This window comes from Branchiostoma belcheri, unplaced genomic scaffold, assembly GCF_001625305.1.
Source record: "Branchiostoma belcheri isolate BF01 breed outbred unplaced genomic scaffold, Haploidv18h27 scaffold91, whole genome shotgun sequence".
Lineage (NCBI taxonomy): Eukaryota > Metazoa > Chordata > Leptocardii > Amphioxiformes > Branchiostomatidae > Branchiostoma > Branchiostoma belcheri.
The window spans coordinates 994,427-1,011,667 of NW_017804587.1; the positions used below are offsets into that span (position 1 = coordinate 994,427).

Below are 17,241 nucleotides of genomic sequence, written 5' to 3' on the forward strand. Positions count from 1 at the left end.
AATGAAACAGCTGTGAAATCTCGCTGATGGCGATTTGTTTTTGAAAATTTGTCTCTGTGTATGAAAGATATGAACACGCTTCTATACATGTCTTGATATTTTTTGACGTGATTTGTACTAGTTATTTGTAGCAGGAATGTTACTAGTGCCGGGAGAAGTTGGGAAGGTAGCGGCTTGATAAATTTTCGTGAGCAACGAGTTTACGAAGCAAGTTCCGCCTAGCTCGAGCGATACAGCTCCGCGGATACAACTCGAGCCCCGAACAAGACCCTCCCCCCGTAAAGTTTCGGCCGCTCTGGCCGGCCGCGGGCCGCTCGTAGAAGCAAACGCTGACTCGTGCACTAGAAATCTGCACAGGAGGCTAAGAAAGAAGCAGTTTTCCGATCCAGAAAGCTAGCAGAAATTTGTCTGAAGTTCGTCAGAAGAAATGAGCCGGTGAAGTTTGTGAGAAAATGTAACGGAGCTTGTTTTTCTGAAAATTTAGACGAAAGTAGCCGGCGCAAAAATTTGAGTAGGCGGCGATTTTCGCCGGTAGCCGGCTTGTTTTGAGAAGGCTGATGTCCATGAAGATGAGACATCCAGGTAAATGAGATGGACAAGAAAACTATACTCTAAAGCAACTGGGTAGGTTTTGAAAACTATCGGACATCATCGTCATTCCCAAGGGACTATGTCAATGAATGTTAGATATCCAGGTAATGAGATGCACAAGAAAACTATTACTCAAGCAACTATATAGATTTTGGAAGCTATCAGTCTTAGTATCAGACATTCCAATGGGACCTTGATGAAGGTTAGACATCCAGGTAATGAGATACACCAGAAAGCTGCAATGGATAGATTTTGAAAATTGTTAAGACACAAATCTATGACTGATCTGGATAAAATTACATTGTGGCAGAAGTTTTGTGTAAGAAAATGTTGGCGAAAGTAACAGATTCAAGGAATAAAATGTATCTTGGGCATACAGGTAGAGTGCCTGAAGATCTTGGGAATTTTAGTTAAGAAGAACCATAATCAGTATGAGATTTCCCTGTGTATTTTTTTAGTGCAACCAAATGAATATTTGTTGAAATCAGTAACAAACATCTGGAAACAAACGCCTATACATTGTAGTCTACAACCACTCTCACGACCTCTAAAATGGTATTATGCCCAAGGTCATCTACCCAATAACACCCCTATTCTCCTGTTTGTATTGGGACCTAAGTGGGCTGCTCTCAACCTTGAGGTCTGTAATGCAATCAGTCTCAAGATTGATCTATACCCTAATACCAATCTCCATTCTCTATTCTCAGTTTGCCCTCCCTTCACTTACTTACCGTCGTAAGGTTCACGCAGTAACCACTCTGTACAAATTGAAGAATGGTCACTGCCCGCCCCACCTAGCTAGTTTATTACCTGTTACCAGGACATCCGCCATACATTCCAGATACCCCCTCAGAAATGGAAATAATCTTTGTGTACAAATCCCCAAAAGCTCCAGAACACAGAATGCCTTCCTCCACAGAGCCACCCTCTTATGGAACTCCCTCTCAGTTGACATTCAATCGGCCCCTACACTGTTTTCTTTCAAAGCTAAAGCATGGAAATCCTTCGGGGATCCATATTCTACTTAACTACACATCACATTTGTGTCACCTCCCGACTTAACAGTTGTACATATTATCTCCGAGTCGGCAACTTTGTAAATACATGGACCCTACCACTCAAACAATATGTACTTCATAAATGTAAGCATATATTATTCTTATTGTATTTGGATTGTAATATGTATTTTTATGTATGTATAACGTTTCTTCCTATTCCCCAGGGTGTCCCTTAATAATAGTCTCTGACTAGTTGGGACACCCTGGCTTCTTTGTAAGCCAAATAAATAAATAAAAAAAATAAAAAAATAAAATACCAATCTCCTTAGACACTGCGATCCATATTAAACTGCAATTCAGAACAAAAGCACACAGTGGCGCTGCTTCCTTACAAGCAGTAGTTTGTACAACAAACCATGAACCTGTACTATGTTTTGATTTTTTCAAAGAATTCAATGCCATCACTAAATCTTCACATCTTTTGTATCTATCTCCTTAGACACTGCAGTCCATATCAGCCTGCAGTTCATACCAAAAACACAAGGTGGCAATGCTACCTTGCTAGCATGAATACAACAAGCTAGGAACCTGTACTATGTTTTGGTTGTGTTCAAAGCTCAATCCAACGCCGTCATTAATACTAAATCACTTCTTTCGTATATATCTCCTTAGACAGTTGCAAGCCATATGAACCTGCAGTTCACAACAAAAACACACGGTAGCGCTGTTAACTTGCTAGCAACAGTGAGTACAACAAACCATGAACCTGTACTGTGTTCATTGTGTTCAAAGCTTGATTCATATTCATATAAGCAATCCATATCAGCCTGTAGTTCAAACCAATAGCTCAAGGTGGTGCTGCTGCCTTGCTAGCAATAGTGAGTAAAACAAGCCTGACCCTGTACTATGTTTTGATTGTGTTCAAAGCTCAATGAATCCAATCACTGAATCACTTCTTTTGTATAATTCTTAAGAACATTTCTTCAAGATAATTGATCCTTAGCTGCTATATGCATACAAATGGACCATAGCAAACCCACTGTCTTTAATACATGTAGGTTGTAACTTAAAAGCCTTAGTTCTGTTCATTAAAAATCAACTAAATAGGCCAGGAAATTATGTGTAAACAGGCATGGCCTGGAGGCTTTTGCTGTATTTGAAGTTTGGAAGGCTGAAACAACTCTGTAGTAGTATAGTAGAAATACAAAACACACTTTGCAATGCCACGATTTTGATTGAAACTAATACTAGTAACAAGAGAACACGAAAACATGAAAACAAATCCACCATGAAGCACCTTTACAGTGTGATGTTTAGGAGTACGTAAACATGCTTCCTGTGGTTCTAGCCATGACCTGTTTGTCACGGGTCACAGTTCACAATAGCCCAGGTCGAACCTTCTGCTCCCAGCAATTGACTTTACAGAGCTAATGATTGATAACTTGACTCAATAGACTAGGTGTGCTTTGTCCATACCGTGCCCTGAGGTAAATTTGAAAGGCCCAGGCTCTACCTACCCTTAAGGCTTAAGGTTAGACAATTAAGGGTGCAAGTAAGGATGGAAGTGTGCATAGACATGATGCACATCAGATACTTGACTTAGGTGCACATCAGATATTTGAGGGCTTCTATTATATCATTCTTGATTCTTGCAATCATAATACCACTGTAATAAAATCTACAAATTGAGGCAAAGAAGAGCCAAGAAAGATTGAACCTCCTTGCTAAGAGTGAGACTTAGATCACCCACAATATCAAAATTAATAGATCATCAAAGAAGGAAAAGTGCACCATGACAAAAAGAAAATTAGAAGAGAGAAAAGGACAGGCGTATTCTATGTGACGTCAAGACAATGCATTAGGAAATGAAATTAAGACAAACATAAAAGGATAAAAACAAATTGGTAATCTTTGGCCTACTACTATACTGTACTTGAATAACAATTATACGAATTGAATACACACAAACATTTGCTTCCAAATAAGGCTTCAAAGAAGCAAGCCATTGAAACCAGTACATGGGTCCAAAGTCCCGCCGACCAGGTCCACTGAGTCATGACGTGTACATATACAAATGTATACATGTCAGATCACTGGACCTTTGTGCATTCTGATAAAGATTATCTCCAATTGAAAGATGTCTCAATACACTCGGTGAAATGTTTTGAAGCATGTCTTACATCAAATTTGGTACATGAAACCTACAAAGCTGCATTGAAGGAAAAACTACTTTGATCAAAGGGCGTTACCTCATGTTTTGACCGACCCAAAACCTTGGCAGTGTACTTAGTAGTATTAATACTAACTTCTATCCCTGATAACAACCCAAAATACGGTGAGCTCATGTCTATTTTTAGGGTTTGACCTTTGAGTTTGATCAACTTTCTCATCCCATGGACATGGGTTGGCATGACAACAGTATAGATGCACGTCACCCAAATCAAAAGCTTTTCACAAAAACATGGCATGCCCAAATCAGTGCCAGTCCGTACTTTCTTGTAAAAATGTATTGACTTTGGCAATACCTTAAGCTGCTAGAACTAGTAGCGGTATTCACTGTTTGATTTAGCCTAGAAATGTGTGAAGGCGTGGCAACCAAAAAAGTGCTGTATAATTGTGAAAGAAAAATATGATACACAGAAAATTGACTAAGTTGTATCATAGTTTCATACCGGTACTCTGACAAGTGGAATCAACTCATTAAATGATTTGTGATAGCAAATAGGCACAATCGCTACATATAAACAAACACAACATGCCTTACACAATGTTGTACATAGCAGAACTGACCCTTGCCCTTTCACACTTGTGTGAAGCCACAGAGATCTAAAATAGTCCCTGTCCTAACAGCCTGTCATCCTGCCCTGTTGTTGCATGCCTTGTCAACATTAGCCTGGATGCCAGACCCATACTGACCATACTTCATATACTCATAGCACACTAGGCCCAGGGTAAATATTAACTAGTATGAGATCAGTGTGGATCAGGAGGGGGGCTTGGAGACATGTTGGCCCTGGAGCCGAGGAACTGGCCTGTGTAAGCACTGGAAACAGTCTGGCACCCAGGCTAAGAAGCTGGCTTGTGTAGGCCCTGGAAACAGTCTGACACCCAGGCTAAGAATCTGGCCTATGTAAACGCAGGAAACAGTCTGGCACCCAGGCTAAGGAGCTGGCCTATGTAGGTCCAGGAAACAGGCCCAGAAACAGTCTGGTACCCAGGCTACGTCCACATGCCCAGCGTTCCTCTGACCCCATGCAGACATGGTGGATCATAAACTGTCCACTCACTCACACAGTCACGTCCCAGTGTTTATATGATCAGTTAGGCAGGCCAAGCACTTCTGTTATTCCAGTATTAGAGCTGCATATGATATGTCCCTACTCTTATATGTAATTTAAGGCCTAAATAGCATTGTAGAAAAAATGACTTGGATGTTTTGCCATCAACTACTACTTATATCATTACCAATACCAGATAGATACAGTAAAATATGCCAAGGTTAGGTGTAACAGGTCATTTGGTGTACTTATGTAGCCAGCTGTCGGAGCGCCGCGTGACTGCGAAGCTGGTGTGTTACACGGAAAGGCGGTTATAGTATATACTTATAGCGGCTATACAGATACACCAGTGTGTGTTATGCCAAAGCGCAGTTATACCGGCTCTACAGATACAGAACTTCAGTACCCGGTGTGTTATGCAGAAGGTGGTTATACCAGCTATATAGATACAGATGCCCGTAATAGTACTAGTACTAGTATAGAGCTGTGTATTACTAGATATATGGGATTTAAAAATCCACGATGTTCAAGTATGGAAGAAACTTCAACTCAACAAGACTCGGTGGGCCTCCTGGAAAGAATGACACTGGGTACTTCGACAACTGGCGTCTTTTTCACTCAACAACTGGTGCCTGTTTCACACCTATTGCTTTGTAAGTTTGTTGTTACCTGAGCACAATTACAGTATCAGACTCAATAGCCCCATTGTTGTCTTCCATGTCCAGTCAACTGATTATTACACAGCACCAGAAAACAGTTATCTACCAGGTCACTGACCTTTGACCAACGAGCTGGTCCATTATTGTGCATTATTGACCACCCTGGGAACAAGAGCTCTCCCCATTGGCTGTGCGAGGATGACCTCTAGCCATTGACTGGCTTCAATCATTTTTATCACTATTGTTATGGACTACAGGGCATTGATTTTGTAGCTAGTCAAACCTGACCATAGATAGTGTCTATTCTTCTATAAATCCACTGTTCATGGAACAAACACAGCTTGCTGCCTACTGTTGATTACTGTTACAACATGCAAGGAGGTCAGAGAATCTTTGTAACTTCCTTGCTCCATGTCAAATATACTTCAAAACTAAATTAAAAGTGAAAGCAGAAAACTGTTCCAATTTAAAAACAACATGTGCTGGTCTATATACAAGTACAATAGACAATGTACTAGGCACTGTAAATGCATTTACTTATGCGGTGGTCTAATATATATATTTCGTGGTGTGAGGGAAAAAGAGTTCTTGGTAGGTTATGATTATATGAAATGCCCCTTGTTCTACAATGTCCAATATCTTGCCACTACCGTGTGTCATAAATTACACTGTGAATAGAAAGCCTTAACAAATATTTCACGATGTACAGTAGTTCCCTCTGAAGCTTGTGTATGTTTCTTCATATGCAAATATAACTTCATAAAATTACCACTGTATAAAGTACTTTTACTGTACTTCAATTACTTCATAAACCACTGATGGTCTTTACTTCTTCTATCCCCACCAACCAAATTCAATTTTACACAGGAGGCAATAATCCAAATGTAGTTTTCTTACAGAAATTAGTTGTATGGTAACAATATGGTTACCTTGGCAACATCTTTGTTGCCATGCCTTGTAAGGCCAGGAGTTGACAGTTACAGCTTTCACCGGCGAAGGAAATATGATTTGTACCTTGTGGAAATTCTACTGAACGTAAAACTGATTTATGTTGGATCCTTCATGAAGAAAACATCAGGGCTGGAAATACTGGGTGCATGTACACCTTAGTGCACCCAAAACTGGAGCTGTATGCCCAATTTTTTTCTGTGGGTGCACCAGTACACCCAAATATTTTTGTACGGATTTTTGTACATATCAGGTGTGTAACAGTATGCAGGATATTCTTGGCATACAACATGTTACAAGTGTATGTATAAAATCTTTGTTGTAAGTTAGCCCCCATTTCAGATTTAAGCTCAGAAGAGGAGCAGAAAGATCTGTAATTAGTTTTTGTTTTATACAGTGCACCCAAAAAAAAAATTTTGTGCACCTAACTGTTTAGGTTGGGTGCACCAGTGCACCTTTTCCCCAAAAATGAATTTCGAGCCCTGAAACATTGATTTGGGTTGGCTTGAGTTCCAGGGGGCATGTTTCTTGGTAGTTGTCATCAGGGATAGGAGATCAGAAGATCAGGTTATGGGGGGACGTTGTGGTTGATTTAGAATTATCATATAGCCGGACGGCGTGGACCAATCAGAGGCCCGGATACCCGTGCTGTTATTTCCCGATAACAGCACATGTGGTGTTATGGCGGAATAACAGCACATGTCGTGTTATGGCTGATACCATTATGTTATAGGGTATAGGGGCATGCGACTCTTTCTGTAAACCTTTGTAGCATTTTTCTGTCCAATAAACTTTTTTGTTTAGCTTCATTTAAACTACAATTTGCATTAAATGAAATTATTCATATTTGTTTTAAAGCGTATAATATATTCGAATGTATTTTTATGTATGTATATATATTAAAGCTGTTGTATTTCAAACAGGAATTGTGTTGATTGACAGTTTGGATAGGCTATATGATAATAATTTTAATGCACTGCCTTTTCCTCGTTGTATATGGTGTCATAACTGCATGGGCAGCTGCCATAACCACCTCATAAACCACCTCGTTCGCTTCGCTCACACGGTGGTTTATTCGGTGGTTATGGCAGCTGCTCATGCAGTTATGACACCATATACAACTCGGGGCAGTGCATTAACCCTTTATTCAAGCCCTACAGCCGATTTCATAAGAGTCAAAACTGATATGTGTAAGATGGTGACCTTATACAATGTACATGTGTAATGACTGCATTTTTGGCAAGCAAATTTACCAGGCTTTACCAATATTTTGCAGACATTTCACCACATGTATGTACAATGTATTCTGTGGGACTAATTTCAGTCTGTAGAAACTAAAATCATGGTTTGACCTAACATTCATTTTCCAATGAACCTCATGCCCATGACACAGTGGATTAGCAACCTACTGGCCCTACCGCCTCAAAAAGGCTACGGGACAACCTTTTAGTTTTACCACCAATTTAACACTTCATATATCAGTAATAATAATATCACAGTTTTTATTCCTTACCCATGCAAAAGTTTGTTGTACAAACTAGTAGATCTGTAAGTCATTAGAGAATTTGTATACCGGTAGTTGTCTGACTGTATCAAGCCTTTGAAATAATACTAGTATCTCCAAACCCAGACTTACATGTACACTTTCCTATCATATTCAGAACATTACATGTATAAGCATGCATTGATAATGATACAATCAATGATTGTAATGTAATTATATAGAACAAAGGCAAAGTGCATTTCCCTCAACCCGAGGTGGCCTCCCAGCCACAGAAATATCCCGCACAGCCCCTCCCTTCCAACGGTTATTGATTCTCTTCGGAGGAAGGATAAAGCCTCTCTGGCGGCAATAAACACTGATTGAGCAGCAAAGACAGGGGAAATCTCGTCTTGACTGTCACCCACAATAGAACCAGCCTCATCAAGTGATTAACACCATTGCCATGGCAACACATCTACAAGGAGCCGGTGGTAATGGGAACTCAAGTGTTGGAGGACCACAAGGGGGTTTTGGCGAAGCAGGAAAGACGGGAAATCTCGTCTCCACTGTCACCCACAACAGGACAAGTGATAAACACCATCGCCATGGCAACACATCTACAAGGAGCCGGTGGTAATGGGAACTCAAGTGTTAGAGGACCACGAGGGGGTTTTGGAGAAGCTCACTGACTGGGAAATGATTAACAGCCATAGATAGTAAGGAGGGACAAGTAGAGAAGACAAATTCGTTTCAGATGCCACAATTTTAGATATGGGTATTGAGGAATATTTAACTTGTCAGAGAAAAGTTTAAACTTTGTCCATGTTGGAGAGCAGTTTGTTAAAATCCTACTATTGAAATGTAATAAATAACAATTAACACTTTCTATAAAGGGAAAAGTAAATAAAGGACAAGATAAGAAAATACATGTATGAAAGAAACATAGCAACTTTTGTTGTCAGGGAGAAGCTAACCTTCAACCTCCTGAGGTGACCCCCAAGCTCCATATTTTTATCACTTGAGGTAGCAAGGAGAAGAGTATCATATTGAGGACAAACCTTTGGTTAACGAGAGAAAGAGAGGAGAACTACTTTTTCAATTTCCCTAATACAGAGTTCTAAGCTACCCCACTCAGACCCTCCAGTAACAAGCAGATACTATAGACTAAAGTGCTCCCATCAATGATGATGGATTGATGGCCATACAATAGCAGTGACCTCTGAATCCCCCCAGGTATCATCAATGAGTAACCCGCTTCTTCTTCTTCTTTCTTTTAAAGCCAGCCTTTCAATTAGATGAAGATTCTTCCCTTTACAATACGTGTAGGTGCTTTGTTGAGAAGGGTACAAGTAGCTTGTCAGATCCTAAACTTAAAGATCAGAAGAACGAAGAAGAAGAACTCAAAACAACGAAGAACAACTCCAAAATGTGTACAGACTACAACTTACATCTAGTTTGTTCCTGAGACAGAATAAAATTGGTTTGATTAGAGCTCAAGGAACAAGCATTAGAATTTAGATAAATGACTTAGATGATAAAGAAAAACTTATGGCATGTAATTGTACCGGTAGTCATAAATACTGAGGGCTTATGTCCCAAAAAATAACCTATATTGTTAAAAGGGTCATCATCAAAAGTGCATAGATATTAGGAGGACAGTCCATCAGGACAGGGTAATATAGTGTACATAAGACTGGAAGAACTAAAAAAAAAAAATAAGCAAGATACTGTATACTTTAATCTTTTCTTCCATGTCTACTTCGCCCTACTTTCTGACAGACTATATTCCAAGCACCCCCCAATATTTACATAAGTAATTCTCCTGTCATTCTACTGTGAGAAAACAAACAGCTACTACAGCCTGTTACAGTCGGTGTAACGTTACACTCAGAGTTCTCCCAAACAGCAATCAAAACATTCCGGGAAGTTCATCCACTGACCTCTGACAACACTTTCAAGGTCATCCTGACACTAGAGCAAAGATCGTTACAGTATCGAGGGAGAAAACCTCAGGGTTCTAGCTAGCGCGAAGTAGCAATGGGGCCCCCTACGCCAAAATTTTCACCCCCTACGCTAAATTTCCCCCCATACGCTATAATTTTGACCCCCTACACTAAATTTTCAATACAGCAAAGGGGGATTGTGACTATATTTTTTTTTGTTTAAGAATGCCAGATCAAATGTGAAAAATTACCAATCAAGGAAACATTGTACATACCTTGGAAATAACATTTTTTCCCTTTGGGTATCCCTCAAATGGCCCCTTTTTTAGCTCAATTTTTTAAAAGCTCCGCCCCATCCCCCCTCTCGGTCGCTTTGTTCCCTCAACATGCGGCCAGTACCACTATGCTAAAATTAAATCCTAGCTAGAACCCTGAACCTACTGTTAACAGTACTTTGGAACCTACCTTCCTCACAAAACAATAAAAACATATAAATAACAAGGGTACACAAGAAAACTGTCACTCAAGCTACTGGATAGATTTGGAAACTGTCAGATGTTTCAAGCATCATCCACTCCTTTTCCTCACAGAATGTACTGTTGAGCAGGTATTCATGATAAAAACATGAATTGATATTCTGTATGATATGCATGAATGACAGGGGTATAACACACTGTATCTGAAACATAATCTTGACATTTGGTACAGAAATTTTGATAACACAATAGGAATAAGGCACCAGGATGATAAAAACAAATAAGGAAGACCCTATCAAAAATTACGGTTGAGGAACTACATGGTAACAAACTGGCATAACCCCTCCCACCAATTTTTTTTTTCAGATTCATAAGAGTCATTATTTTAATACTACCATATGCCATGAATATTATAGCTTGCCAAGTTGGCATCATTTTCCTTTTACCCATATAGGAACTGCTTTCTAATTGCACAATCCATTTGTCTTTCAGTTACAATACCAACAGGGCTCAATTATAACAAGTAAAATTTGAGATTTTATACCTCCGGGCTTGTATATTTTTATATAGGGTTTTAAACAAAGAATTTATAGAGACCGGACACCCCTCTGTGCGAGGGGTCACCTTCGTGGACGAGACCGACAATACCTAATAGACGCCAAAGGTCAACGGTCGGGACCACTTTCACGCTCAAAGGGGTGTTCTGGGGCCACCAAAAGGCACCATTTTCACGCCCGAAAACACATATACAATAAAAACAAAAGAACGTGCATCATCTGCAGCCCAATAGCAAAACATATACCGAGTCTCAAAAGAATCCGTCCACCCAAACGCGAGAAACAGCTGCGAACATGAAAATCTACATCTCTCACAAAACCCTTCCGCGGAAGGATGTCTCCTCCCCCGGAGGTAATTAGAGTCGAAGGAAATAGGTATACGATATAATCTAACAGATAAAGAAGCAGTCATAAATTCTATAACCCAGACAGTTAGCATTAAAAAAAGTCGGTATAACGAAATAGTGCACAATTACTACAATTCTGCAGCTAGTATTGCTTGCATCTTAAATTGCTTGATCATTATTTTGGGGCTGGGAATATGTATGTCCAGGGATGGATGGATGGCAGCACTCAGTACATCAGACACTGCCAAAATCAATGCAGCCCATAGATCGGGAGCTTATGCTCTGACAGAGATTTATGGTAAGGCAGCAGTGTAGGCTGGGCCTAGGAAAAAAACGTTGTGTTTCCTGTTTCCCGACCGACCCTAGAAAAAACTGCCGACCCGTCTTTTTTGTGTGTGGACCCCTGCAAGAGACATGAGCTGATCGACCTTTCCTAGCTTCATGATCTGACACCTGAGTGATGAAACCTTGTACAATCTGTTTTCCAACATTGACATTGAAAATAAGAGTGTCCTCATGCAAGTTTTACTTTGTTAAACTGTATTCTATAAGTTGGATCACTAGAGATCGACAAAGTCTAAAAAAAGATAATCCCTACCTACCGACCCTAATTTTTTCAGGACTGAAACAGGAAACATATTTATTTTCCTAGGCCCAGGCAGACTTTTTACCACACAAATGTTGCCCTACCTACCAAGTCCCGACCCTAATTTCTTCAGGACTGAAACAGGAAACACAACATTTTATTTCCCAGGCCCAGGCAGACTTTTTACCACACAAATGTTGCCCTACCTACCAAGTCCCGACCCTAATTTTTTCAGGACTGAAACAGGAAACACAACATTTTATTTCCTAGGCCCAGGCAGGCAGCGGGGCCAGCCTGACCACCAGTAATCACAGGGGTGACACTGATGAGTCTGGGGCCTCTGCAGGGAGCCACGCAGAAAAAGGGGTGACAAGACCTGGTCCGAGAAATCATACATTAGACATATATCATTGTTCAAACATGGGCTGGTCTGGGGCAGTAATGGTGAGTGGGAGGGGGGCGGTTGGAAAACTGTGTACTGTAAGCCATATGTCGATGAAGGTTAGATATCCAGGTAATGAGAAACAAAAGAAAACTGGGTAGAAATTGGCTGGAAAGAGTAGAAATATTGGCCAAATAGAAACGTTGATGAAGGTTAGACATCCAGGTAATGAGACACACAAGAAAATTGTTCATCAACTGTCAAGAATCTGGATAGATTTTGATAAACGTCTGATGTTTCAAGTAGTAGTAATGGCTAGTGGGAGGGGGGCTACTGGAAAACTGTGTAAGCCATATGTCAATGAAGGTTAGACATCCAGGTACTGAGATACACAAGAAACAAGAGTAGAAATTGGCTGGAAAGAGTAGAAACTGGCCAAATGGAGTAGACAGATAACACGACAGGGGAGTTAGTCTGCTAAAGGAAGCAATATAGTTGCAGTGGCAAATTGTACTCCTTTTAGTTTAACAGACTAACCTCCCCTGTATACTACCCATCTATTGCCCTATTTCTACTCTTTCAAGCCACTTTTGAAGCCTGGTAGAGGCTAGGGAGATGGCAAGACTTAGCCTGGTTACCACGTCTATTTTAGTTCCTGACTGAGTATATATCTCCCTATTTGTGGAGAGGATATAGACTCGGGAGCTAAAATAGGTCTGGTAACCAGGCTAGGCAAGACTTGACCTGAACCAGTTCTCATTATGAGTTTGACGCTGATGAGTCTGAGGTCTGGACAGAGAAGCATGGCAGCACCTGGCCTGAACAACACTTATCATCATGGTGATATGACACTGGACAACACTTATCATCAGGGCAATATGACACTGGACAACACTTATCATCATGGCGATATGACACAGGACAACACTTATCATGGCGATATGACAATGATAAGTTGTGGACATTGGCAGTGAGTCTGTGGAAAGGAGGTATAACACTGATGAGTCTGGACCTGGGGTCTGCATGGGGGAGGACAGAAAAGGCCAAATTCACATTGTTTAGAAATAGTCAGTAGCTGCAGTGAGTTTGTGAGTGGGTGAGTGGGTTGGTGTGTGGGTGTGTGAGTGAGTGAGTGAGTGAGTGAGTGAGTGAGTGAGTGAGTGAGTGAGTGAGTGAGTGAGTGAGTGAGTGAGTGAGTGAGTGAGTGAGTGAGTGAGTGAGTGAGTAGCAAGTCTGACCAGTGTACTACCAAGTCTAAGATGTGTACTGTGCAAAATAACTAAAGGCACTTAATGTCAAGAAATGACTGTAAATCAAGTACAAGATATTACAGGATGTCCTGTTACTAAAACAAAAACCCTGAATAGAAAATGCAGCATAAAATGGTTATTTTGCCCTTCGTACCCTTGAAAACTCCACACATTACAGGGCCCAGAGCAAACATGCCTGGGAATCATATGGATCATGTGGACTCAGTACTGCCCCATGAATGCTTGATACCATCATGTGATATTCAATTTGCTGGGCATAATTAATAGTCCTGCTCAGGCCCAGACTGCCAGTGGTTTGTTACTGTCAGTAATAGTGATATGATAAGCTCGCTGGTAATAGAGTGTTCCAGAAAACAGATGGAGCAAATACCTACATCAAAGCTGGCTTTAGAAAGTAAACACACACCTAAGCATGTGACTACTAGCATTAAGTTTTCATGGTAGGAGAGCAGTAGAGAAGGGTAGCATGATATCATTAGAGGAATGGGGAAAAATGGTTGTGATGCTGGCAGCATTTCCTTACTGAATAGGGAAAAAAATTGTTGCAGATTACGTTTTTTCTTTTCCTAGGAGTGTCTCATGAGTCAAATCAAGACATGAATGTAAAACTGCAAGCTAGATTCATGGAACAGATTTGTGTAGTGGTGACATCTGACAGAATAGCTGTCAAATAACACATGCAGAAATACAAAATGATATTGTTAATCATTTACATGTACTCTGTAGGCTTTGCCCATATAACAGTTACTAATGCACATGTACTATACATCATAACCAGGCAAGCACTCCAACTGGATACACAGGGTTGTATAAATGGTAGACTGTAACTGATATTTATTATGTTACTGATACGTGCACACACATGTAAGATTACAATATGTATCAAGAATTACTACCCCCACACTTGTCCACACGAAATCAAATATATGAATCACTGACTCGGGTACAAGGAAACTGCATTACTACTTTCACCAGGAGCCATTTGTGAGATTACTAGAGCCTTGAATGTCAATGTTAGAATGCTGAAAGGGGACAGCGAGTTGTGCACATATCAGACGCGATGACATTATGCCAACAGATGGCCCATAAGCTAGCAGACATGTATGTATGAATCCTATTTCTATAAAGCATAAGGCTTCAATTACATCATACATATGCTTTGTTTAAGGTCATGTTTTCATGAATAGACTGAAGTCAGATACAAAGCTTTCTTCTGAGCATATGTTTTTGCTATGTTCTTCCTATTGCAAAATTGTAACACCACGAATATTCTGTTGTGTGTTTTTATTGTACTTTAGAACTGTTTCACCCATGAACTTCAAACACCACAAAAACTCTTCTCCCCTCATAAATAAATCTACTGTGAAAGTAAATGCATTTTACAGTTGAAAGGAAGTACTGTACACTGACATACCAGTATTGTTATATAATATTTAACTGGCTGGCATTGTCCTCACAAGTATTTCAGAAACTGAGAACAATATGTCAGGGCGACTTGCTACAAAATTAGTACAGTGGTTGAACTGTTCTGTTTTGAAACAAAGAGGTCATGTCAGCACTGTGAATAGAAAGTGGCTAAAAATTCAAATGCAATGCATGGACAGCTAACAACATTGAAGGGCCCACCCAACCACTAAGTAAACACAGACAAATACACTCTGTGCCCACCAGGGTCAACATCATTAAAGTATCAATGATTCATAGGAGCTAACCAGCAGAAAACAGATAGCATTCATACATGAACAATTGGCTATTATTACTACTATTATTATTATTATTCACTGTCTGGAATACTTCTAGAAGATATAAAGGGAAGAAGATGAACTGATAATCACTTTGCTTGCAATGGTCAGAATGGACAAACTTTGCTTGTATTCCTATACAATATACATGATAACATTCCTTTCCTGCATTGTGCTTGTCAAGAGAAGTCAAGACCAACAATGTTTCTGCAAAATTGGCTGGGGCATCCTTCTAGCAATCAGCTGGGCAGTTACTGAGTTAGTTGAAAATGTAGCAGACCGGCGTAGTCATAGCCGGAAGGTTGAAAAGCTTGGGTCATAGCTTTTCTGTTACACTGGGAATAAATAACATAAAACTGCACAAAAGGGCAAGTCAACAAACTGTAAACCACCCGAGGCTTGTAACGCCAACATTCTGGGCTAAGGAGATGCAGCCATCAACAACGTGTAGCACAGAAATAACATCCGTGTAAAAGCAACAACGACAGATGTGGTGATACACTCTGAAAACAATAACAGCAATAAAAACATGCCTGCAATTCCCTGGAACTGCTGGCATGTTTGCTGGTTAGTCAGGACACCTGTCAGATATCAGATGTACGTTTTAGATACTGTAATGTTTTTCTGCAGCACAAATTATATGCAATGCTACAGTTATTACCTTCCTTGACATACATGTTTCTTCAGCAAATAACTGCATTTACTAGTAAGGTAAGGGGTTGTGGCATATACCGGTAGGTTTTTTCTTGTCCAATTGTAGTATTATCATACCATTATTTATAATATGAATGAGAACTCTGCAACACACCTGAGTCAGCTTACACATGTGTCCTATATGGCAAAGACTGTCATTCTCATATTGGACTGTTTTACTGTTCAGCCATAGTCGAAGCTGTAGGGCTAGTGTCAATTAGGATTTTACCATGGTCAATATTGACTGAAGGAGGCCATATATATGATATATAGATACATGTGACATATTCCTGACCTCCTCTTATCATTCAATGTACTCTACAGGATTTGATCAGGTGCCTTCTCAGAATCATGGGGCAGAGATAGTACGCAAGTCCGGATTTGACAGCTGATGCGCACCATGTATCTTGTCATGGACACCTTCCCCCAATGTTATCACAGCTTTCTCTTTGTTCGTTGAACCATATCTGAGGAAGTGACTGATTAATACACAGGTTGGCCATGAATACAGTCACAACTGTCATAGACTCCAACTCTTTGGAACAGTAAGTCTTACCGTAGATAGATATAGACAAAGACAGGACGTAGTATTTAACTTGCTATGCCTAGAGGGAATTCACCCCACCCACCCCTACATCACAATGGTACACCTCACTTCCAGCGGAAATAACTGGATTCAAGAGTAGTTCCCGTGCCGGCGTCACACCAGCAGTCTCGACGCAAACCTGTCATTTTCACGCAATTTACATGACCTAGAAAAATAAAGAAAATTGAAGACGAAGGGCCAACTTATTGCGCCATTTTGACACCTCCCCTGTACGGTGCCCTGTCATCAGGACCCCTCCCGCCTTGCCCACTAAAACAGAGCGGCTGGTCGGGCCAACTTTACCGGGACACAGCCGCCTGGACCCCGACGCTTTCTTCTGACGGACTAGGAACAAAACAAATGTCGCCCTTGGCTCATCAGTCAGTGCTGAAAAATTAGCTCGGCGCGCTCGAGCAGCGCGGAAAAGGCAAGACGGAATCAATGAATAAATTTGCAGGGCTGGGAATGTGGAGAAAAACGTTGGCTGGCTTCCGCTATCCCACCCCAACCTTCCCGTTTCGACAACTCGAAAACTACGACGCTTTCAAACGTCTGACTACTCAGACGCCTTCCATACACACTTATTTATCAGTATAAGGAAGAAGAGACCGAAACTGAGAGTCCTACCCCGCTTGGCCCTGAGTTCATCGAGCGACGTCGCCTGCTCTCTGCTCCCGTTTTCCGCCATCTTGGATATTGGT

At 40.7% G+C, this 17,241-nt stretch overlaps 1 protein-coding gene across 1 annotated transcript in view; it reads right to left on the reverse strand.

Annotated features, from left to right (window-relative positions):
* LOC109488026 (MAP7 domain-containing protein 1-like) overlaps positions 1 to 17,228 on the reverse strand; it is a 51,554-nt gene extending 34,326 nt beyond the window's left edge. The window contains exons 1-2 of the mRNA XM_019792167.1: positions 17,168 to 17,228; positions 16,764 to 16,885 (exon numbers count right to left, since the gene is read on the reverse strand). Coding sequence (XP_019647726.1) covers positions 16,764 to 16,885; positions 17,168 to 17,228 — 183 coding nt within the window. The remainder of the gene's footprint in view (positions 1 to 16,763; positions 16,886 to 17,167) is intronic.
* Between the last annotated feature and the right edge of the window lie 13 nt (positions 17,229 to 17,241).